Below are 25,575 nucleotides of genomic sequence, written 5' to 3' on the forward strand. Positions count from 1 at the left end.
GAGCAATGTTCTGGATGAGCTGCAGCTGTTTAATGTTCTTTTGGAAAGTTGTTAAAAGGCCATTACAGTAAACCAGACTAATAGAGATGAACGCATGTATCGAGTTTCTCCTGGTCCTCCTGGGAGAGGCAACTTTTAATTCTGTTGATGGTTTTCAATTGGTAAAAAAGCTGATTTGATGACAAATTTGATGTGGCTGTTCAAAGACAGATCTGAGCCTATTATCACTCCAAGGCTACAGACTTGGTCAGTGGTTTTAAGAGCCAGAGTCTCAAGATGTTTACTAATGATGACCCTCTTCTCCTTACTGCCAAACAGAATAATTTCAGTTTTGTCTTGTTTTATTTGTAGAAAATTCTCTCTCATCCAGTTGTTTGTTTTCTCCAGACACTGGCACAGTAAGTCTGTCGGGCTACAGTCGTCTGGTGACATGGACACATAAAGTTGTGTATCATCTGCAGAGCTGTGATAATTCATGTTTAAGTTCTGTATTATTTGACCCAGAAGGAGCATATCGTCGCTGCCATGTGAAAAACACTTATGTCCATTTTTTAAAATGTTCTTATTTTTACCTGAAAGGTGTTTCCGCATTAATGTGAAAACTAAACTTTTTCCCAAAATTGGACATAAGTGTTTTTCACAGGACAGCGACGATATACAAGTTGAACAAAAGAGGACCAAGAACTGACCCCTGGGGCACACCCCAGGTCAAGGCCAATCGATCAGATTCATAGCTGCCAATTGTAACATAATAACTTCGGCCTTCTAAACCAATGAAAGACTGCTCCAGAAAAATAACAGCCCGGTTTTCCAGCCTGTCCAACAGAATGTTGTGATCTACGGTATCAAATGCAGCACTGAGGTCCAGCAGAACCAGTACTGACACTTGACCAGAATCAGTGTTCTGCCTAATGTCATTTAACACTCTGACCAGTGCTGTCTCAGTGCTGTGATGTGGTCAGAGGCCTGACTGAAATTTATCAAGAATTTCACATGTATTCAGAAAGTCGGTAAGCTGCCACAGGAGAACACCAATGGGCAGTACATTCTGCGGCTCCAGTCAGATATGAGGACCTCTGCAGTGGACCCCAAGATTCCGCCATATCAGATGGGTGAAGATATTGAAAATTACCTATTGCGCTTTGAGCGTATCACAAAGACTTGGAAGTGGCCTGACTGAGTGGGCTTGTCAGCCCGTGCCACTTTTGTCAGGAAAATATTTAGAAGCGTATAGAGCCACGGACGAGGAAGAGGCGCATTTCTACAAGGATTTAAAAGCTACCTTGTTGGCGAAATTCAACATATCCACAGAGATGTATAGACAATGGTTTCGTTCGCATATTGTTCAATGGGAACAACACTATGAGACGCCAACCGAGACCTATCACCGTCTGAGAGTCCTGTATCGACGATGGATTCAACCAGACCAGCTCACCAAGGAGCAAATTGGGGGAATCCTGGAGCAGCTTCTCCAGATAATTCTGCCGACATCCACACCAGGGTCAGGGAGCACGAAACCAAGGACGGCCTGACCGCAGTGAAGCTGGCGTTGCAGTACAAGAATGCCCGTTTTCCCATCCCAGCGCCACAGCGGGCGTAGCAATATGCACCAGCCCAACTACGACTTGACAGGTAACCCTAGCTCTGCTACCAACCAGCCAGCAACCAGTAAGCCTCTTGTTTGCTATTACTGCCTGTAGCAAGGACATATAGTTTCTATGTGTCCAGTACAAAGAGATAAGCTTACTGGTGCCTGTTATGAAATGTGTTGAAATGTGTACTACCAAGGGTTTGAAGGATCTTACGAACTGTGACTTGAATGGTCAACAGGTGACCGCACTGTTGGATAGTGGTAGCCACACATCCCTGGTGAAGAAGGACCTCATTCCTGTGAACTGTGTTTGTTGTGATATGAAAACCGACATTGTTTTTGTCCATGGAGATAGTCACGCATATCCAAAAGCTGAAGTGACCGTTGTATTTATGATCAGGCATAACTGTTGACTGTTGCTGTGGTAGAGAATGTACCTGCGGACATGGTACTTCGTATAGACTTACCTGTACTCCTGGAACTTTTACAGAAAGTCAAATACGAAACATTTGGTGGTGTGAATGTATTGGACGTGACTGGCAATGTGTCATGTCCGGTGGTCACTACATCTCAAACCAAATTGGGCCTCGAACCCCTGCCGGACTTGGTTGACAGCCTGTGTGTGGTGGGCACCAAAAGGCCTAGGAAATTAATACGCGTTTTGAGAAACAGCTAATGCTAAATGAACAAGATCGTAAAACTCTGCTTGTGGATGAAATGTGGGAGATACCAGAAATTATAGTAGAGTTACAGAGGCAGGGTGTGACTTTAAAACCCTGTTACGAAAAAGTTGATACTAAAGCCACTGCTAATGCTAATGTTCCGGGCAAAGAACAGTTTTTTGTTGTTGATGGTGTGTTATGAATAAATATTAGGGGTAACGGTACACGTGGGTGTATTAATATGTTTCGGTATGGCATGTTCGGTTCGGTCCACTTGCGTTCGGTTCGATCCACTTATTAGCGCGAGATTACGCATGGCCGCTATTGACTGTTGCACGCGGGAGAGGAGGGCGGCGGCACTAAACAGGAGCAAACGAATACGCAAACAAGCCAGAGCTCGAAGGTGCCCCATACACTGCGGTCTCCTGTTTGGGAACATTCGGGTTGTCCTGTTAAAATAGCCGATGGGGAAAGGTACATTTATAAGTCCCAAAGTTGTGTGCCAACATTGCTACACAAGATCGGCGGCTATGCTGTGGGTAGCATGTCTAACATAATAACACTTAAAACAACATCATCCGACTTTAAATGTTTCTTAGACGAGAACGTAAGCAGTCTTTTTAGCCAAAAACAAAGTACAACAGCACTCTCCTTCGTTATCTGCCGCTCCTCTCACTAGCCGTACGATGCATTCACGAACCTCGAAAACATCACAACTCAGCAAAACACAAATCCGACCACAACACAGATAACCCAATTTGTTACATTATGCTGTTGAACATTCAAAGATTTTAATGCCTAAAAAGTATAAATGATTTCATAAAGACTTTAAAGTTACTATATTTCATTATAAAAAGAGTTTTAATACAGTTAGCAATAACTACAACTGTTATTGTATGTTTTTTCATCACAAAAAGGGTATATATATACTGTAATGACAACTTGTCTTTAACTTGAATACTTAGATGGGTCATAGGCTGTTGCTGCTGAGTGTTTAAAGATGTCAGTGTCTTAATAATTTACAAAATTAAGAGATCTTTATTGTTAATGTATTTTTTATTCTGGTGTTATTTCTGAGAGTATCACCCGAATAGTTCACTTGTATTTATTTTTTCTAAAGAATATACTACTATTTTTATATTATACTACTACTACTATATTTTTTTAAAAATGCGTTTTTTTTTGTGTACCGAATATATACCGAACTGAAGTTTCCAAAAAACCGAACCGAACCAAAATGTGATTCAGCGTACCGCTACACCCCTAATAAATAGCAATGCTAAAAAACGCCTGGTTGTGCCTAGCGCACACTCTCTCATGGGCACGGCAGTTTGACCATCACAAGACCTGTTTTCGTATTAGTACTCGTTTTTTTCTGGCCAGATATGTATAAAGACATCTACACATATTGCAGCAAATGTCCTGCATGCCAAATGACAGCTTCGACTCGCCAATCGGATAGGGCTCTCCTCCAACCACTCCCAATCATTGCCACTCCATTCCACAGGATACCAATGGACATTGTTGGCCTATTAGTCAAGAGTGCCCACGGCCACCAGTACATTCTTGTACTCTGTGACTATGCCACCAGATACCCAGAGGCCTTCCCGTTACATACAATCACTGCTCCTGCTGTCCTCCATTCCCTAGTTTAGTTGTTCTCCAGAGTCGGCATCCCGGATGAAATCCTGACTGATCAGGGCACTAACCACAGACCTCTCGTCTGTTACAATTGTGTCATAAGCAGTTTGGGATCACTCCTTTGCGAACCACCCCCTATCATCCTCAGACTGACGGGCTCGAACGGTTCAAACAGACATTAAAGAGGATGCTTCACTAGTTTGTGAGTGACACAGAAGAGACTTCCAGCCAGGTCAAAAACATCTACTTCTTCCCACCTCCAGCAGTAAGTTGTTGGCCAAGTGTCAAGGCCCATACACCTGGCATTTTTTGGCATTTCATGAGCTCTTCCTGCTGCCGTCTCACCATAGAATCATTGACACTAATCTTGTGGGAAGCAGCGCAGCTTCCTTCCTGGATAGCAAGATCGATGGCCTTCAACTCAAAACTTGCATCATACGAACTTTGTCATGGTTTAGCAGTCTGTCAGCTGAGTGGGGGGCGTGTCCTGCACCTGTTTCGCATCACCAATCAAGGACTTTAAAAGACAGCTGCGCCGAAGACCAGTTGTCAGATTATTCTCTCTTGCTCGCTTTCATTGCTCCAAGGGTGATTTGACTAAGATCAATTTTGATTCTCTGGTTCGCGTGTTTTTTCCGAGAGTAGTATTTTGGTTTAGTTTCTTGTACGGCGTGCGTTGTTGTTTCTTTTCAATTGGTGTTTTCCAGATTCCGTGTGACAGGTAATTTTGTCTTTGATTTCTTCTTTGCCTTTTTTGCAAGCGTTTTTTGTTATTCCGTTTTCCTGGTGTGGTGCCAGCAATTTGTGTTAAACTTTGGGCGGTAGTAACCTTTTGTAACAAATTTGTTTGTCAACTTTTCACTGTCTGCATTTGTGGGATCCACCCTTTTCCTGGTTCCAAAGGAACCATAACAAACTTCTTCGTGTGGGTTCCATGATGAAGTGGCGAGCGTTTGAAAATAATTAACTGTTGGTAATTTGCCATCTGCTAAAAAAAAAAAGGAGCGTATACTTCTTTGCATTGATTTTTTTCTAAGCTTAGATTCGCAGTCCGGTTAGAGCACCCCTAGCGCCCCTATGGTCCAGAAAATAAGCTGTGTGTGTGTGTGTGTGTGTATGTATGTATGTGTGTGTGTGTGTGTGTGTGTGTGTGTGTGTGTGTGTATATATATATATATATATATATATATATATATATTTATTTATTAGGGCTGTCAAAATTAAAGCATTAACTATGGAGATTAATTTACATTTTATAACGCACTAAAAAAAACTTAACTCAGTTTTATTTACTTCCTGTAGCAACTGAACTCTGTACACTTTGCAGCCAAACCTAGACTTTTACGTAGTTTTATTTTAAAAGGTTGCTTGACGGCTCATTGGAGAAATCCAAAATAATTTGCACACTTTGAAAGGCCAAATTCAAATACTATATTAGTTGTACATCTTTGGTGTATCATTCAACTTTATTTTTATAGCGCATTTCATAACAGCTGCAGCTGTAACAAAGCACTTTACATTACAACAACAAAACAGCAATAATATAACAAGTGAAAGCAATTAATGAAAACACAAAATACTATATACAATTGACAGCAGAAAAACGTCAGTCTTACGTTGAATTCAAAAGCTGCAAAAGAAACGTATTCAAGGATCAAAGAAGGCTATTAGAACAGTCTTTGAATCAAAATATACTTAAAATTTTTTTCCATATTAACAAATTTTACTGAAGTAAATATCAGTTTCAAGCTTTGTAAAGAATTGTAATTGAAAAATATGATTAATCGCAATCAATTATGGTAAATTTTGTGATTAATTAGTTTTAAAAAAAATCATCGTTTCACAGCACTAATATATATATATATATATATATATATATATATATATATATATATATATATATATATATATATATATAGTGTGAACATGGACAGAAGAGCGATTATATGACAATAAAGTGACAGTTATGCACTGGCATACCCTCCAAACATTTACTGAATGCATTTACCAACAGTATATGATTATCATTTTGTCCGAGTTTTTCTGGTTTGAAAGTTAAAGATGAACCTTCTGGAGATAACCAGAGCCCTCAGTCACATCACAGGTTCAAAGCCATACCGTTCTTATCCCTCCATAAGAAACTCATTATCTCTCAAGTGTGTAAATGCACAGTACGCCTATATAAGAAACAACACTGCTACCTCTTACACAGAGGGGCCTGATGTGTAAGGGGCACAGGTGTGATGTTTGAACTGGTGTGTATTTATGCTTATGAAAGCTTGCTTATATGCTTGCATTGAAAGTGTATGCGAAAGTGTGTGGATGGTGTTTAGGTGATCTGCTACTACCCTTTTATGTGTTTTTAGTCTTTTCTGCTTTGTTCCCCTTCTTAATTACACCAGAGCTCTCCTCAGAGAGCGTCTAACCTTCTCCACTTCCACAGCAGCATCCCATTAAGGCCACACACCCGATAGCTTGCCACCTTTATGCAAAATACAATTAAAAAAGTGGACGAGATCAAAAAGATGCCAGGAGCCTGACGAGGCTGATGTTTTTCTGAGAGATGTAGATTTGTGCTATTGATGGCTGCCTTGTTTGTAAATCATTATGGGACAAGGAGTAATAAGCTGCATCAGCATTTTAGTCGTTGACAAGCCCAAACACCATCCCCAACACATTCAGGCATGCACACGCGTGCGCGCGTGCGCACACACCTGCGCGCACACTCGCGCACACACACACACACGGACGCACACACCCCTTTCCTCAAAGTGTTTTAAGATAGCTTCTTACTCTGCTAGTTTATTAGTTGCACAATGGTCATTAGGGCTGCTGCTCTCTGGCATGTTTTTAGATTTACCCAATTAAACAGTTTTACGGTGTACTAACACAATATTTATCAGGTCATCTTTTTGAAACTTTTATCAGATCAGCTCATCAAAGAATGAAGCTGTTTCCTCATGAGAAAACAGCCCCTCAACTGAATCTTCTTGTTGTGTGTGAGTGTGTGATTTTTTTTTTTTTTTTAACTAAGTTTTGTTGTTGAACTCATAGAGATAATAACGTGAAGCCTTGAAACAAACAGAGCACATTAACCTCTCTTCCGGTAAATAACACAATAATCTTTCTAGTGGCCTACCATCTCTGTTTAGCCTCGCGCAAAAGACACATGCAGTGTGTACACGCGCGCGTGTGCGTGTAAGGAACTTACGTTATTTGCGTTGGTTTGTTAAATATGATTCAAATAATTTACTATGTTGGCAAACAACGAAGACGAATGAATATTCCAAGTCTTTCATTGAGACAACGAATTCAGCGTAAATGGCGTTTCAGGATTACATTTAAAATAGAAAAATAGAAAATATGTATCACTAATTAATATTCCATGCCCTTATATATGGTAGTGGAGTCTAGGTCAGATTCGAACTACAAAAAGTGTAGGTCTATCGCACAGAGACAAATTCGTTTAATAGTTTACCTTTAGATAATGTTTTACTGTGGGTAGAATGAGAGAGAGGGAGGGAGGGAGGGAGGAGAGATAGAGAGGGGATTGGTTTAAGTTTTTCAGTGTCTTGGTTCTCTAAACTGTAGCTCTTTTCAAGCTTGATGCTGCGGTTCTGTTTTTTCTTACATACGTTTGCTATATCGACAAGACATCATCACAATTTTAATAAGTGATATCTCGCGTCTAATATCAGTTGTAAAATGCGTCCGTTATCATCCTTAGATTTTATTCAAGTTAATCCTTGGAAACAAGCAGACCTGACTGTTAAGGTACAAACAAACGCCCCACATCTTTTAAATCCTGCACGGCAAGATCATCTCATATTTCGTACACGCCTGCAGACGTGCACTCTCCCACTATGTTTAATGTATAAAGTCAGCCATATAGTGGCGATAAATATGCATGGATTCAATTAGGGGTATTACACCAGGTGGTTTGCATAAGGATTTAGGAGCTTACCATCATATTTGCGCTATATAAAACCCTCACAATAGCCTAAATGCGAGATTTCGTATTAAGGAAAAAGGCCAGGGGCAGCAAAAGATTTGAAAACACGAGTAAAATTGTGAATTGTGAATTAGATATATAATAAGATTTTTAGAACCGAGAAATGCTCAGCCTTCTGGTCGATGGATAATCCTTTTTTTTTTTTTTTTTTTTAATTTATTTATTTATTTATTTATTTATTTTTAAATAGATGTCAGTTTGGAAGAACAAAAGGCTGAGCGGTTATGCGATAACCTGTCATTTTATCCCAGCGTGCCCGATCAAAGCTCTCTGTGAGCACAGATGACCAGGTCCACTCGTCCCCGCCCAATTAGAAGCGGAGAGCTAATTAGAAGGAGTGGATCACTTCCTCTCGATGGTGCAGTCCCTGTTGCTAAAACAACTGCTCGCTGTCTGCTCACAAATGCACAAATGACAATTAAATCAAGTCGAGGACGTGACAGTTTTTCCCTTCCCTTCTTTCCTTAGAAGGGTAAATTTGAGGGGGAAAAAACGTCCAAATATTGAGACACCCGGTGATAGCCGAGTGATTATTCTTGGGCCCCTATTTTTCTTCCCTTTAGCCATAATAACGTGTCATTATAGAACATTGAAATAACAATACAGTAATAATAATAGTAATAATAATAATAATAATAACAATTTTGTATTGTGTGTTCGATTGCTTTAATAGAAAAATTGAAATTGAAAACTAAAGGGGACAAAAAAGAAACGAAAAATGAATCATCCACCAAGTACTGCTGCCTTGGTGAGGTTGCTACGAGCAACTTCTAGCGCAGATGTGCGTCACGCGTCCAAAAGGTCCCAGCAGACCTGTTCAGTGCGCACATGCAGCCCGACTCTCTTATTTCTTCGCAGCATTTGAGCTCCAGTTGCAGCGTGTGTGTGTGTGTGTGTGTGTGTGTGTGTGTGTGTGTGTGTGTGTGTGTGTGCGTGTGTGTGTGTGGGGGTGCGTGTGCATGTGTGTGTGTGGCAGTCCACGCGTTCTAACCGAGACAAGACGCGAGGCTCCTGTAGACTTCTCTGAGCACTTCGATGACGGCGGCCCAGCCAATGAACTCAGCCGGCGCGTCATGACGCAACCGGGCCTCGTTGATAAGGAGCAGGAGTCCAAAGTGGACGTGAGAAAGAGGCTCGGCGGTTTAGGGGGGGGCAAGAAACACGCAGAGACAGCTCCTCCTCCTCTTGTGCGCACAAGTTGTGCGGCCTCTCTGGCAAGAGACATAACAGCAACGTAAACAGGCAACCGTGAAGAGAGAGGGAAAGAAAAAAAAGCTGGGACTCCATAATGCAAATCATTTTTTATGTCAATTTTGGTGTGTCACCTACACGCTTGACATAACATCCTGGACTGGTGAACCTAAAGGAGAGGAAGGAAGCTTGACGCACGCTGTCATATCATTGGGATTGTTATTTTGTTTGTTTGTATGTTTGTTGTTGTTGTTTTGTTTTTTTGCAATTGGGAGATGGAGGGAGTCTCCGCTGCTCGTCTAAAAACCTGCACCGAGTAAATGTGTATTCTGGAACGAAGGGGAGGAATTTTGAGACTGTCGAATGCTGAAATCTCACTCCCTGGCTTGGTGGAGGAGACGTCGGAACCAAGAACATAGCCCGGCCGTTTGGTACGTTTGATTTGTGGCAGAAATGTTAGAAAGGTTATAGAAAAAAATACGGAGACAAAGTTCATAATCCCCACTCTTAATTGCGAATGAATCATTTTAGTGAGAATGAATGATATCCGGAAAAGGCTTTCCATTGGCAGATGATAAGTAGTGAGGAGAACACGTGTCCAATTTCCCCTCATTTTTCCCTCCCTGATCTGGATTTTCAACTTGTCACATCAACAAGGAAAAGCCCGAGAAAATAAAGGACAGTACCGCAAGTGGCTTTTTATCTTTTTTCTTCTGATGGACATCTTGGCTTTTAGATCGGAAGAGAATAGTTATAATATTCTCCCATCGGCGGCAACGATGCTTTTCCACGGCCTCCCCGGAGGGGACGTGCACGGCGTGGTGGAAGAAATGGAGGGGAGAGGAAAGAGCGAGGCAGCGGCCATCAGCTCAGCTATCGATATGGGAGAGTCAGACACGGTAAAGTTCCTGCTTTTGGCTTCTTACAGCACACTGCATGGCGGCCTCTGGACATTTGACTGCAGACACTAAATAGTAACACTTGAATCTAGATTAACTAAAGGAGAAGCATTAAATCGTGGATGATGTGCTGAATTATTGTGTCTTGGAAAGCAGCAAACTTCACTAACGGTCTTAGAAATCGAAAACAATGTGCAAGGCGAATCTAAAAAAAAGACAACCCATGAAATCAGGATTGGTCAGTGCAATACAAATATAACATAATAATAATCATAATACTATTAATAATAATAATAATAATAATGAATCGAATATTTAAAAAATGGAAAGTGCATCGCTACATGTGTTGATTTCCTAACGAGAAACATTCGAAGCCAAAATAGAAACTAACACAATTATAATTTGTGTGCGTGTAAATCTCCCAAGTGTAAAATGCATACACTGGGAAAAAACGGAGTGTTAAATTTATTCAAGTTTACTTCGTCAAGTGTTTGCACACATTTTTTTAAATCAAAATCCAGATACATTTTAAGTAGACTATAACTCTTAAATCATTATCTATAATCCAAAGATTTTATTGTGTGCAACCACTTGACGAAATAAAATTGGGTAAATTCAAAACACCATTTTTTTCCAGTGTAGTTAATTAATGTCTACATAAATATTTTCTTTGATCATAGCCTACCTGCAAATTCACAAAGCAACTTAATGTCCAATTATAACTGTTAAATTGAACTATGTATTCCATTTCCAAATGATACATTAATGTGAGCTGTGCTGTTTTGTGGACAAATCACTCTGTTGAATTTACTCAATTTTATTTCGTCAAGTGGTTGCACAACATATAATCATCTGTATCCAGATAATTTTTTAAAGTAGATGTATAGTGTCTGGATTCAGATGATTTTATTTCGTGCAACCACTTCCCGAAATAAAATTCAGTAAATAATGCACAGCATTTTTTTTTCAGTGTATAATAATAATAATAAAAATAATAATAATAATAATAATAATGATAATAATAATGATAATGATAATAATAATAATAATAATAATAATAATAATAATAATAATAATAATAATAATAATAATAATAACAATAGTAACAATAATAATAGCAACACATATCGACTGCAGTCATTTGATGCATGTTTTCAAATCGATTCATGGCAATTATTGTCTGATTTTTATGTTGACAGCGTTAAAATGTTGAAGATTTACTGTTTAAAAATCAAGAGCTATTCTTTTGTGAGCTATTCATAATAATAGTGGAAATTGACTATTGTTTAACTCGAAGATCGATCAAACGGATCCCTTGAGTTGTCCTGTATGGTGGGATCCGTTCTTGAGGAGATGTTGCTCACACCCGCCTTGTCTGACGTGCTGCCTGTGTCCTCGTGTGTGTTCCACGCCGGCTGCAGGCCACGCCGTGCCTGACCAACGAGCGCGTGGCCCTGTGCGCAGGCTGCGGCAGGAAGATCGCGGACCGTTACTACCTGCTGGCCGTGGACAAGCAGTGGCACATGCGCTGCCTCAAGTGCTGTGAGTGCAAACTCAACCTGGAGTCGGAGCTCACCTGCTTCAGCAAGGACGGCAGCATCTACTGCAAGGAGGACTATTACAGGTAGGAGGGCGCCCTGCAGCCATGCTGCACACACACACACACACACACACACAACATTCCACATCCAGTTCAACCAGCCTGAAAGGCGGCATTTGGCCGTAAACAACACAGTTGGGCAGAATTGGTATACGTCTTCGAACTGCTCGGTCAACCAGTTCCGGCCATAATTGGACCGACCAAAGCAACAAAACAAAACAACACTTTTTCCCCCTCAAAACAAACCTCAAAATTGTGTTGGCTTGATACAAAACAAACGAAAACTAGGTCAAATCGACCCAAGTATAGGAAGACTGTCCAATTAATAATGTATTTATTTATTTTTCCAAATTAGGTTACTTTTGACCCAGCGATTTTAAAGATTCACACTGCACGACACAGCAAAAGGATTTTAGCGATTCTTTTTAATACACTGCGTTTCTGCTGTTAATATGCATCCCCGTTTTGGGGTCCATATTTGTGAGGTTTTTTTAGCCTGAAATATACAGGGAAACAAAAAAAGAAAATACTCCCAAAAATACAGAAGTGAAAGAAGCAGATAGAAAGTAACTTAACTTGGCGGCCCACCTTGACGCCAGACCAGTAATATTTTCACACTGATGTGAAAGAAAGAAAGAAAGAAAGAAAGAAAGAAAGAAAGAAAGAAAGAAAGAAAGAAAGAAAGAAAGAAAGAAAGAAAGAAAGAAAGAAAGAAAGAAAGAAAGAAAGAAAGAAAGAAAGAAACTTTGCTTAATTCACGTTTTCAAAACCATAAACATAAAGGCTACATTGTCTCAAACGGTCTAAGTTACAAATTCCGCGCCAAACTTTGGTCTGTCGTGTCGCAGTGTCGCGTATACGCAGAATAGTTGCTGTCTGAGCAGTGGGCCCTGAGCCTCGGGTGCGCGTCCAGCCGCTGATGGGGTTCTGTGTTGCCCGCAGAAGATTTTCGGTGCAGAGATGCGCTCGGTGCCATCTGGGCATCTCTGCCTCGGAGATGGTGATGCGGGCCCGGGACTTGGTCTACCACCTCAACTGCTTCACCTGCACTACCTGCAGCAAGATGCTGACCACCGGGGACCACTTTGGCATGAAGGACAGTCTGGTGTACTGTCGTCTGCACTTTGAGACTCTCATCCAGGGAGACTATCAGACACATTTTAATCACACGGACGTGGTGGCGCACAAAGGCCTCGGCCCGGCCAACACGCTTGGACTATCCTACTTCAACGGCGTGGGGACGGTGCAGAAAGGCCGGCCCAGGAAGAGGAAGAGTCCTGGGCCCGGAGCGGAGCTGGCAGCATACAACGCAGGTAAAAGGGACGCATGGGGTGCAGCTAGGGGGGGGAGAAAGAAAATAAAGAGGGGGAATAAAACGGAGATCAGGTTATTTAATTGCGTCAGTACAAGTAAAACAACTCAACAAAAAGTCAGATTCGAATCTTTGTAATTTGAATGATAGTTAGTTCTGAAGCAAGTCAAGGTAAAGTATTTCAGATTCCCTGTATTGTGACTTTGCAATAATAAGTGACTTTTTTCTGGGGCAATGTGTTTGTCAAATTTCAAACCGTGCTTCACTTCCTAATGGCTTGTTTGAGGGGGCGTGTTTCCGATGGGTCTAATTGTGTGGCCCGTCGTGGTTAAAGTTTCCATAAAGTCACTTTCAACCCTTTACTGTTCTGTTCAGTTCACCACTGAAGATGTGACCAAGCCTCACCATTTATGTGGATGGTGTTTCTTAAAAAAAAAAAAAAAAAAGTTCTACTTGTTCCGGGACTCAAAATGTCAATCTTGAAGTTGAAGTCGCATTACGGACGTCAATGATGAACTGTCCAAACGGCCTAAGGATGAAGTAAAGTAATATTGTTGATATCGACAATATTCACAGCAGGAGAACCAGATTACACAATAAATGACATGTGTAAAAGCAAACATAAACACATTTCAGAAAACACATTTTCACAATGATTTTAACGACAGAAGCACCTTCACACGAATAGTTCATAATTACCTTAACAACAAATGAAAAGCCATCATTTAAAGTTAGCATTTACTTTATTATGTGCTGTAGTTAACTTGTCTTCCTTGGGATGAAAAAGGGAACTTTTTTTGATGTTCCGCCAGCTTTCACCCTTTCCACTTGTCTGACTCCATAGACATCTACCAACCCACCCCCACTACCCCTTCCGAAGCGCACACATGCGCGCGCCCACACACACGCGCACACGCCGTCTTTTGCACTGGGACGGGGCCAAACTTGTTACCAGAAAGATCATTGCGCTTGTCTGAGCTATTCACTGGAAGCGAGGTTCATGCAAGCACGATTTGCTTGGGAGGCTCCAAGTTATTGCCTCGGTTTTGTCATATACAATATAACATAACATCACACACGCACACACACTCGCGTGTGTCTAAGAGCACACACACGCAAAATACGTTTGAATAGAAAACACGAAACGAAATAAATAACTATACCTAGCTAGTCCTAGATTATTCGTGTGTACGCAAAACTTTAATTGGGCATTTAGATAAAAAAAAAAAGACTTGGAACTATCCCAGAGATTAAAAAGAAGCTTCGATGAGAGTATAGATACAGCGCGCCCTCTTCTGTTTACAATCAGAAACTTCACCTGTGCAGGAGAGAACATACTGTGGCACACGTGGCACGTACGCGTGCATTAAATACTGTACACACTGGATGAGACTCGCAGTACAGGACCAAGAGACCACCAGAACACATTCCCAGATTGCTTCCTGATAAAAAATACTGCAGCATATGCTCTTTGGAGAAGGCAGCATTTGTTCTGCGTGGTGTGGACTCATTAAGAGAAGTGTTATTCTGATGCTTTTCACTCACTTGATATTCATCATTTGCAGCGTTATGATATTGAACGCGAACCGTTATGCACGCAGCAACACTTCGGCCATTGCCAAGAAATTTTCAGACTGGGACAAATACGAACGAGTGTGTAGCCTACTAAAGCCTGGCTAGCACCTAAAAACAGACAAAGATGCCGTGTGACAAGGTTCAGAGGATGTGGAGCTGTAATCAACGTCAGCGGCACAGTTTCAACTTGGAGCTGCTTGATTTTGGAAATTAAAAATACTGCAAATGAAAAAAAAAAAAAAACACGTCTCATTAACATAAATACTGCATGTACATTGTAGTCTTTGGTTACTTGTGCCAAGCTTAAGAGAACGTTAATGAATTAATGCCATTCATGGGAAGATGTGTGTTGTTGCTACAGTCACAGTACTATAAAACTATAAGATGCTGGAAAGGAATTAAAAAAAATAAAAATAAAAAAAAAAGCCTAATGATGATGATTAACGATCAGATCACTGTTGCCGCTGTGTAATAATCTAATCCTCTTCCCTCCCTGCTGGCCTGCAGCGTTGAGCTGCAACGAGAATGACAGCGAGTCCATGGACAGGGACTCCCAGTATAGCTCCAGTCAGAAGACCAAGCGCATGAGAACATCCTTCAAGCACCATCAGCTGAGAACCATGAAGTCCTACTTTGCAATCAACCATAACCCAGACGCCAAGGATCTCAAGCAGCTGGCCCAGAAGACAGGCCTCACCAAGCGGGTCTTACAGGTCAGCACACACTCGCATTCCCTCACACAAATAGATAAGCTCCACAAGTCTTTTGGACAGTGGTGGTTTTTGTTTGGTTTTTGTCATTTAGCTTTTTTACACCGCCACATATTCAAATGCCTGAACCCAAGCAAACAGAGCATGCTTTTCACTTCCTGAAGCCAAAAGGGAATGTAGCAAGACCCAAACGCAATATGAAGGTGTCTGCAGTGAAACTTCTCCAAGGTAGAAACTCAAAAGTTGGTGATGTCCATGGCTTCCACTCTTTGGGTTGTTATTGGCTGCCAATAACTTTCAAGCATTTTAGTCTGCATACAATGGCTATAATTCCTAAATGGTAAATTTTTGGTAAAACCTCTCAAATTAAAATCACGAGTCCCGACTTCCATTATGTCTCAGTCTTCCGATTTTTTTTCAAAATCCCTTTAGTTGGTGATAAAATCCAAATCAGAGAAACCTATGTCACAAATTACCAACATTTCTACCACATCTAAATAAATGCCTTCAATGTTTTGCCCTAAAAAGAAGCAAAACCGTCTGGACCTCTCTTTTGCACTGTATTTACTAATCATGTTGGGGGAAAACTGTACTCTGAGCATTTGACGTGACATCCATTAAAAAAAAAAAATGTTTTTTACAGATAAATTGAAGTAACATTTTGGAGCATGAATGACAATTTTCTGAAAGGGGACGCATGAGATACATCAAGGGAATAAGTATAGTAATAATTTTAAAAAGTAATAATAATAATATGTGATGAGCGATGAGAAACAAAAGCTGTTTAATTTAATGTGATAGAAGAGAGATTACAACAGAATTCCACAGACAAGTGTTAAAATCATCACGGGGACGAGACAATTTGACAATTCATCCTACTGTTTTAATTAACGCTCGCAGAAGACAAAGCAGTCGTTTTGCTTTGATGCTTTCAAGTTTTCACGCCCGCTATTGCAGCTGATGTACTGCTCCCCCTGCTTGTTTCCCACGGCTGCATGCATGATTCCATCACTTGCCCTCAGCGGTGCACAGCCTGATGCTTGCTGAAAAACACTCAAATGACAAATTTGATATGAGCAATATGAAAAAAATTAAGAAGGGTGATTTCATTTCACTGGAAAGATTGGCATAATTTCCTCACAAAAGGCCGTTTTACATTAGCTGTATATGCAATAGGAAAATGGGTGGGAAAGCTGAGAATCAGGCCTTTTCACATATGCGTCTTTGATGTGACTTACATTTTGCAATAACATCTCAGCCTTCACTTGCAGTTTGTGAAGGAAGTGCATTCATCTTCATGTCGGAAAAATAACAGGCTTGATTGCGACAATGACTTTTCTTGGTATGATGTTAGGGTTAGGGTTAGATGATGATATACTTTTGCTGCGATTGGCTGGCGACCAGCCAAGGCTGTACCCTGCCTTTTGTCCCAAAGTCAGCTGGGATTGTCTCCACCTGACGTGTGTGTGACCTTTATGAGAGCAAACAGTGTAAAACATGATGATGGATGTATTGATGGATGGATAAACTGTTCTTTTGCTTGCCTCTGCATGGTCTGCGTTCTCAGTTGAAGTTAACATACACAGAGTTCAACACAGGTCCGTAATGTCAGGATTTGTTGATGAAGACATATTGATCCATTTTCCTGTAATAGCATGGTTGATAACTAAGAATCATCAGTCCAAATATTTTCCATGTAGTTTCACTTCAATTTAATTCCGCTCTATGTAATCGAAAATGAATGAGGGTGATAGTTGTATTGCGTTAAAATGTGTAGAGTAGCAGTCTGTGGCTCCTTGAGAATTTGGCCTACTCCCTTTTAACGAGTCATTAATGCTGTGCCTTACATCAAGCCAATTCGATTCATTTTAACCAAGAGTGTTCGATGTAGTGTATGAAAGCTGGTTGCCGTGCTGACATTTCAAAGGGCTGCACAAGGGAGCAATGCTGCAGGTCTCAGAATGGTCTTTTATTTCATTTGATTTCACGTTCATTTGAGTAGGGACAGCTGCCACAACATCGACAAATGAAAAAACAGATTTAATGTACAGCATCACAGCATTTATCGCTAATGCTAATTTCCAAAGTCCGTCTTTTTCAACTTGGGCATTGCATTGTTTGACTGTTGTCATCTGTCACTGCTGTGTTTTATTTTTGGATGAAGCCACCTTATATCCTAAAGGGCAATTATGGGCAGCATTTCTATTTTAGTAAGGACTAACTTTGAATAACTAACACTTTCAATGAGTTTTCTTCCTGCAGTTACATCTGAAAAAATAGTGTTGAATTTACTCAATTTTATTTTGTCAAGTGGTTGCACAAAATATCTGGATCCAGAATTGTTTTTAAGTAAATCTATAGACTGCTTAAAAATTGGATCCAGATGATTTTATTTCATAACTTGAGAAAATAAAATTGAGTAAATTCAGCACACCACTTTTTTTCAGTTTAATGGCTTCTAACAACAATCGTATCAAGTGTGCAATGACATGCCATTGGTCCAATATTTTCTAAATGTGTGTGTGTCTGTCGGTTCATGTTCGTGTTGTAAACAAGGCTTATCACATAATGAGAGCAAAGCTGTAGAAGACTTGAACAATGCTGAGATGCCAAAAAGCTTCATCATTAGTTGCTAATTGTGTGTGTTTTGATTTTGTCATGAAAAAAAATAATTCACTATTTGAAGATTGTATGATGACTAGGACTGACTGGGCTGCTGTTTATAGATGCAATGTGCATTGATTGGTTGAACTGGTTAGCATTTTGAAAATGATGAAACTTTCCCATTTAAATAGTCTACCACTTTACATCACAGCCCATGCTGTATAGGATTTTCATTAATCTCTGTCTTACATAGTACACTGAAAAAATATTTTTGTTGAGTTAACTTCATTGTATTTCATCAAGTGGTTGCGCAAAATATAATCATGTTGATCCAGATACATTTTTTAAATAGTCTATACATCTACTTAAACAATGTAAATGGTAAATGTACCAGTAAATAGTCTTTGCATCTACTTAAAAATATATATCTGGATTCAGATGACTTTAGTTTGTCCAACCACTTGATGACATAAAATTAAGTAAATTGAGTCACAGTACACACAATTAAGGGACACACAATTACAGGGCACACTCTGGACAATGCATTCGTTTCTCCATTTAAACAACTATATTTCATTTTTTGTACTGTTCTAAGTGAAAATCTGACAGGAATTAAAACGTGATTATCTTGATTTGACAGAAAAGTATTTTGAAAAAGTATAGTACTGGTATATAGAAATTCTAAAATGGTCAAATTCATTATTTTCTCATTTGCTGCTTACAGCTATCAAGGTTGTTTTCTATTTCAATTGTATTTTTTTACACATCTGATTTCATAATCCACCACTGCTCAAATTTGTTGTGGAAAAATCTGCAAATTGTGTGGTTTTTTTCTTTCTTCTTTTTTCACTTTTCAGCTGTACCAATTGTTGCAATGATATATGGCCATTAATGATATCTGGCAGTAGCTGCAGTCAGACACAATGTATGAACCTCTTAGTGTGTATTTTTGCATGATGGTGCAAATCTGTGTGACTGTGATTATCAAATGCACGTACATATCGACTATTGTGCAAATGATTTTATTTAACAATGTTGTCCTCTACTCAGGTGTGGTTCCAGAACGCTCGGGCCAAATTCAGGAGGAATCTTCTGCGACAAGAAAGCACCGGTGCAGACAAGACCTCCGACGGCTCTACACTGCAGGGCGGCACGCCGTCAGGACCGGCCTCTGAAATCTCAAATGCTTCCATGAGCCCCTCCAGCACTCCCACCACCCTGACAGACTTGACCAACCCCACCATGCCCACAGTAACCTCTGTGCTCACCTCAGTGGCAGGCGGCATGGACGTCCACGAGTGCAGGAGCCCGTCGCAGACCACACTGACTAGCCTTTTCTGATGGACGGAACCTGACCGCAACCGCCCCTTCCTCTTCTACACCCTGCTGAATCGAAAGCAAAGTTGACTCCTTTGAACATTCAGATTAGAAAAGTGAACGGAACAGAAGCAACATTTAAAAAAAACAAAACGAAAAGCTTCAACATTTTCTCTGAGCCTATGGAGACTTTGCAGAGTGAGGCAGCCAAGCCTCACAGATGGAACTGTTGTTGTTATTTAGATGTTGTCTTGTTGAGAACTGAGAAGACTTGATTTGCATTTTTCAATGTTTACAGAAAGTGACTAAGGGGAGAAAAACTGCTTAATTTTTGGAAGTAATTTTCCAACACAGTATTTATGTTGTTGTACAAGAGTCATTGTTAGATGGATTGTCTTTTTTTTTTCGTTGGGAAAATCTGAGATTAAACACAGGTTACAATACCCTCTTACTGCAACGTGCCTGTGGTCTATTTTATCGAACTGATGTGCAAGCGGGCAGGAATGGTTTGCCTCAGGAGAGAAAATGGCCTTCATGGCTTATGTGTATGAGTGTCTGTGTGTATTGTTAGTGATTACCTGTGTTTGTGTTCCAGCATTGGTTTACTATAATACACTTCCTGCAATGCTTTAACTTCAATTGTTTATGTTTGAGTAGCACTAACTAATTACTGGGAATGTATTAATTTTCCTACCTTACTGAAAATGGAGCTTTAACCAAATCCTAAAATTGGCCTTACATTAATACAAATGCAGCTCAGAAAATTGACGCACTGACTCCTCCCTGCAATGTCACCGTCAAAGATATGAAGGGCTTTGAATGTGAATGCAAACTTGATCTGAACAGTCCTGTGTGGTGAATATCACCAACGACAGACAGACAGAATAGAGGAATTATGAAAACTGCTCCTCAGAATTTGTTAGTGTCTTAAATGAAAATGATGAGTTGGAATTACTTTATACATTAATTACTTGATACATGGGAGCTTTCAAGTTGTCAACTTGAGTATTTTTAATCTATTTCTGAGAGGGTACAGTGCTTTTTGTCTGTTAATTACTGTGCTTACTATTGTCCCAAAGAGTCAAGATTCTTGAAAAACAATTACCCAAACACAACTGACACATTTTTGGTAAAATCTGTTTTCACATTTCTATTGAGGGATCAACTGTACCCATCTTTACCCAAACAATTTGGGAGGCAAAGTCTGTGTCTTGGTATTTAATACATAACTGAATAAAACACAAAGATGGTCAGAATGTACATCACATAAAAAAAAGTATAGATCACAAGTTAAAAACGTCTCTGGGTTTACAGTAAACTACGTCAATGTCATTTACAGGAAACTGCAACTTGCCAGTAAAAGCACACATTTTCTCCTCCTTTTCTGAACTGATTCCAAGTACCTCTCAGAGTCTCTTGTGCCAGAGTGAATCATACTAAAAAGATGTGTGGGCATAAAAAGGTTTAGGAAATCACATTAATGCAAAAAATATCTCATTCATGAATCACATATCAAATGTGAACGATCTTGTAGCCTAATCTCCAAGCAGAACAGCAAGCTAATCGTGCTTTTGTTTAAGAGATGATTGCTTCTTTAAAAAAAAAAAAAAAAAATCCCTGTTCACTGGGGCATTTATGCCAAAACTGAGTCGCTAAAGTAGTTGACAGCCCACCTGAAAGCGAAATCATTAAAAACGAAGGGAAAAAAAACCACACACACATACAGTATGTCCAGCCTCTCAGTCTGCTAATGAAAAATGTGTCTCAGGGCACCACACCAACAACAGAGATTTTAGGTATTATAATTGGAGGAATGTTTCCCACTTAAACTCACTTTAAAACTGGTTCAGCTTAATGGTTTAACAAAGAGGTGGTGTGCAGAATGGGTGTATATTTTTATCACAGTAAAACATCCATGCTTCCATTTTCTATACAGCTTGTTCTCATTAGAGTTGCGGGGAACTTGGGCCTATCCCAACTTACAAAAAGCCTGAGCTGTGGCACACCCGGAACTGATCGCCAGTCAGCGCAAGCAACTCACATTCACACAAATACACCAATGGACAGTTTAGAGTCTTCAATTAAACTAAGAAGCATGTGCAGGGAGAACATGCCAACACAACACACACAGAACATACAGTTGTGTCGAAAAATTCCCCACTTGGCTGCCTGCTTCATGTTTATGTGGGATAAGGATTTGATCTATTAATCATAATAAAGGAAGAGCCATGGCAAAAAGTTACACATTGTAATGATAATACACTGTGAAGTCAGTCAAGGTCTTGTTTTACACACAGGGATAGTTGGGTTCCATGTGTCTAATTTAATTATGTATCCCGCTTCATTTAAAAAAAAAAAAAAGGCAGCCAATCGAAGAATGCATGACTGAAATATACGATAAGCCATTACGTGACTGACATGAAGAAAAATGTAAGACAACTGAAATTATTGTTTACTCGCCCAAATCCTGTACAGGCAGCTTGGGTTCAGTTGCCATGCACTCAGTGAGTATGAGTGTGAATGGTTGTCTGCCCATGCAAGTGCTCTGTGTTTGGAAGTCGACCATTCCAGGATGGTGTCTGCCTTTCAACCAAAGTCAGCTGGGATAAACTCAGCTCTCCACGAGATCCCCGAACAGGAGAGCATGGATGGATTTCATCTACTAATAACGCACCTCAAAATGGCATACGGTAATTGGTTCTCCATTGTGTCCCTTGTTTGCTACTGACTTGAAATGAATAATAATAATAATAATAATAATAATAATAATAATAATAATAATAATAATAATAATAATAATAAAAATATTTGTTTTAAAAAAATTAAATAAAATACAGTATAGTGTTTAACCATAACCATAAACTATTTTGTTTGTGCATTGAACTGCAATTTTTTCTGTGGAAAATGTGGATTTTTGTTTATTTATAAGCTTTTTGTGTATAAATGAAAAGTCAAATGATTTTCAAACATCACACTTAGTGGATGGGTACAGGTCAGCTTCTATGAGTCATACAAAAAGAGTTTGAAAACAGTTCCCGAAACTGTAGGACTATTTTACGTGTACAAACATTATAGGCTTACTCATTCTCTGGCTTACTCATACAGTATGCTGTTGTGGGATAAAAGTGACAAAATGAAGTAATTGTTCCTTAAAACAACAGATCCATTTCATTAATCTTGGTAAGAATAATAGTGTAACTGCCATGGCATCCCTGGTATATACCTGGTATACCAGACTGCACTATTCATGTTGCATTAGCTGTAGCAGTGGTGCTAAGTTTAATATTCAGAGTTTTGTAGTGCTTGTACAAATATTCCTTCACATTACAAGAATAATCTGATGTTTATTTCAAGATTTGCATCAGACATTAAGAACACCGAGGGCACAATATTTGTGACTTCCCAAGCTTCCATGCCATTGTAATGCTGTTACTTTTCATTTGAACTCGGGAACAGTCAAATTCCCCTTGCAAGTAGCTGTTAACATGTTTAATTACTAACTGTTGTCCTAATGAATTGAGTATATTTTTATATATGGCAATTCAATAGAAAACAACATAGATAGTGGATTACTAATAATCGACATCATGGATAATCTGCCTGTGTTCACTATATAGAAATGTTACCTTCAAAAATGAACGCAAACTAAACAGATATACTACTAAAGAAAGGGAGGAGGGGAAGATATACTGAAGCTAAGACACAGGCTGTCCAAAACAAATTTAGACCAAATATTCCCAGAAAGTGATGCAAATACAGTACAGCTAATAACTTGTTCATCAAACCTTCAAAAGTACCTATGATAAATATTGCCCATCAATGAAATATTACAAATTGCAACACGTATGACACTAAACCGTGGATGACAAAGAGTATTCAAAATGCTTGTAAAAAGATAAATATTACGTAAAAAATATTAGTTACTAGCAGAACCAAATAGGCTGAGCAAAAATACGAAACCTATAAAAATAAACAGGCAAATGTCATAGCACATTTAACAACAGCTACAGTTGTAACAAAGCACGTTACATACAACAACAAAATAGCCATAATACAACAAATGAAAGCAATGAATTAACACAAAACACCATATACAATAGACACCGGAAAACAGCCGAAAACAGTCAATTTCAGGTCGGATCAAAAGCCCATACATCCATCCATTATCCTAAGCGCTTATCCTCACAAGGTTCGCGGGCGTGCTGCAGCCTATCCCAGCTGTCATTGGGCAGTAGGCGGGATACAACCACGAACTGGTTCCAATCGCAGGGCACACGGTGACAAACAAACATATACACTCACAATCACACCTAGGGGCAATTTAGAGTGATCAATTAATCTACCATGCATGTTTTTTGGAATGCGGGAGCAAACCGAAGAACCCGGAGAAAATCCACGCAGGAGAACATGCAAAGTCCACACAGGAAGGCCGGGGCCGGAATCGAACCCACGACCTCTGAACTGCCGCCAGTGCAAAGCAAAGGACCAGCAACAGAGAAGGCTCGATCCCCTTTGAGGCTCAGTCCTCGGTCCACAGACCTGAGGCTGCTGGAAGGTGCGTAGGAGTGGAGGAGCTCAGAGAGGTACACCGGGGTGAAGCCATTTAAAGACTAAACAAATAGAAGCATCTTAAATTGAACCCTAAAATGCACTGAGAGCCAGTGAAGGGAGGCCGGAATTGGTTTTGTGTGCTCTATCTTCCGAGCTCTAGTTAGGAGGCGAGCAGCAGCATTTTGGACCAACTGGAGACGTTTGAGAGAGGACTGGCCGACTCCAAAATAAGGTGCATTACAGTAATCTAGCCAATCTGTAACAAAGGCATGGATTACCTGGTACTGTTTCTAAGTACTGATGAGAAAGGAGGGACTTTACCTTAGCCAGCTGTCTAAGATGAAAGAAGCTGGACCTTACAACAGCTGATTTGCTGGTCCAGTTTAATTATCACTGTCCAATTTAAAACCCAAGTTTGAGACTGTTGGCTTTAGATATGAATCCAGGGGGCCCAGGTCAACAGGGTGGGGTGTGCAAGAGCCATTGGGACAGAACACTATAACTTCTGTTTTCTTTTCGTTTAAATTTAAGGAATTTAGTGACATCCAGGCTTTGATGTCCTCTCGACAGGACAAAAGTGGTCCTAAGGAGAAAGCGTCTTTTTTGCTCAGTGGCACATTGATTTGACAATCATCCGCATAGCAGTGGAAAGAAATATTGCGTTTTTTAAGGATGGAACCCAGGGACAGCGAATACAACGAGAACAGCAAGGGCCCCAAAATAGAACCCTGTGGAACACCACACGATTGAGGGGCCCGCTATCTGCCCCTCTATCATGTGGTGTTCCACAGGGTTCTGCTTTGAGAGAAAGAGAGCATGTGCACAGCAACAATGCAATAGAAAAAGCTTTGGTCTTGTGATCTCTCTAACTGCTATAGTTCTTGCTCATTTAGGGTTCACTTGAGGATTGTTTCATCTGTAAACAACCGTGAGATAGCCTTTGTTGTTCTGTTGGCTAAATGAATAAAACGGACTTGACTCAGTTTGACTCTTACCATAACACATGCTTTCTAGGTAATGCACTGCAGGTTTCTTTGTTTAAACTCAAAAGTAAAAAAAAACAAATGTATGGCTTCATAGCAGGCAAGCCTGGTATAGCCTCCGGTCCACAAGGGCCGCTGTCCTGCCGGTTTTAGATGTGTCCCTAAGGCAACACGCCTGACTCAAAGGAACAGCTCATCAGCAAGCTGTGAAGAAGCCTGAAAACAATCCTGATAATTTGAATCAGGTGTGTTGCAGGAGGGATCTATCCAAGTTTGGACACCCCTGATTTATAGCATCTTGGCAGAAAATCTATAAGAATGCAATCTTCACTTCAACAATATTGTTGTGGGATTTGTCTATTATTCTTGAACATTGGTTTGAACAGGATAAAATTAATGTTTGCAACAGTTGTAGATCTGAGTAAATGGCATGTTTCACAATAATAAAAATGAATGAAGCATTTGGTGGGCCGGGGCTCTTCAGTTGGATAATTTTCCAGGATTTAAACTCCCCTCATATCAGCATCATTAGATTGGCACTGTTTAAGCTAAGAAGAACTCTTCTGATAGAGCCACTGTATGAAGGAATTTAAAAACATTCTTATGACTATATTGGTGAATCAGACCCATTGTCCACAATTACAAAATATCGATTCATAACAGTGGTGGCTCGTAAATGAATTCAAACATCAATTGAGCAACATTTACATTTTGTGCAATTAGCTGGTACTCTTTGAGAGGGACACACACATACAAACACACACCCACACACGAATAGTCACACACATTCTGGAATAGTAGAAGAGTCTTTAAATTCCTGGATCAACAAAATTACAAGCAAGCATCCTTAAGTGGACCAAGGATCAACCTCTTACCCACACACACAAAACTCTCAAGGCTTTCTGATCAGGAGCCTGTTCTGTAGCT

General features: G+C 40.0%; 1 protein-coding gene across 4 annotated transcripts; it reads left to right on the top strand.

Annotated features, from left to right (window-relative positions):
• The first annotated feature begins 4,529 nt into the window (after positions 1-4,529).
• On the top strand, positions 4,530-19,566 carry lhx2b (LIM homeobox 2b). 4 transcript variants are annotated; one of them, XM_086031546.1, is made up of 7 exons: positions 4,531-4,615; positions 8,883-9,528; positions 9,834-9,996; positions 11,418-11,620; positions 12,539-12,909; positions 14,991-15,196; positions 18,848-19,566. In XM_086031546.1, the coding sequence occupies exons 3-7, from the start codon at positions 9,877-9,879 to the stop codon at positions 19,136-19,138; spliced, it is 1,191 nt and encodes a 396-aa protein (XP_085887672.1). In that variant the 5' UTR covers positions 4,531-4,615; positions 8,883-9,528; positions 9,834-9,876; the 3' UTR covers positions 19,139-19,566. The 4 variants fall into 4 exon arrangements, with proteins under 4 accessions (XP_085887671.1, XP_085887672.1, XP_085887670.1 ...); XM_086031545.1 differs by having other exon boundaries at positions 4,530-4,615; positions 8,883-9,996; positions 12,542-12,909; XM_086031544.1 differs by having other exon boundaries at positions 4,532-4,615; positions 8,883-9,996.
• The last annotated feature ends 6,009 nt before the right edge of the window (positions 19,567-25,575 follow it).

This window comes from Filicampus tigris, chromosome 5, assembly GCF_054856515.1.
Source record: "Filicampus tigris isolate MCC_2025a chromosome 5, RoL_Ftig_1.0, whole genome shotgun sequence".
Taxonomy (NCBI): Eukaryota; Metazoa; Chordata; class Actinopteri; order Syngnathiformes; family Syngnathidae; genus Filicampus; species Filicampus tigris.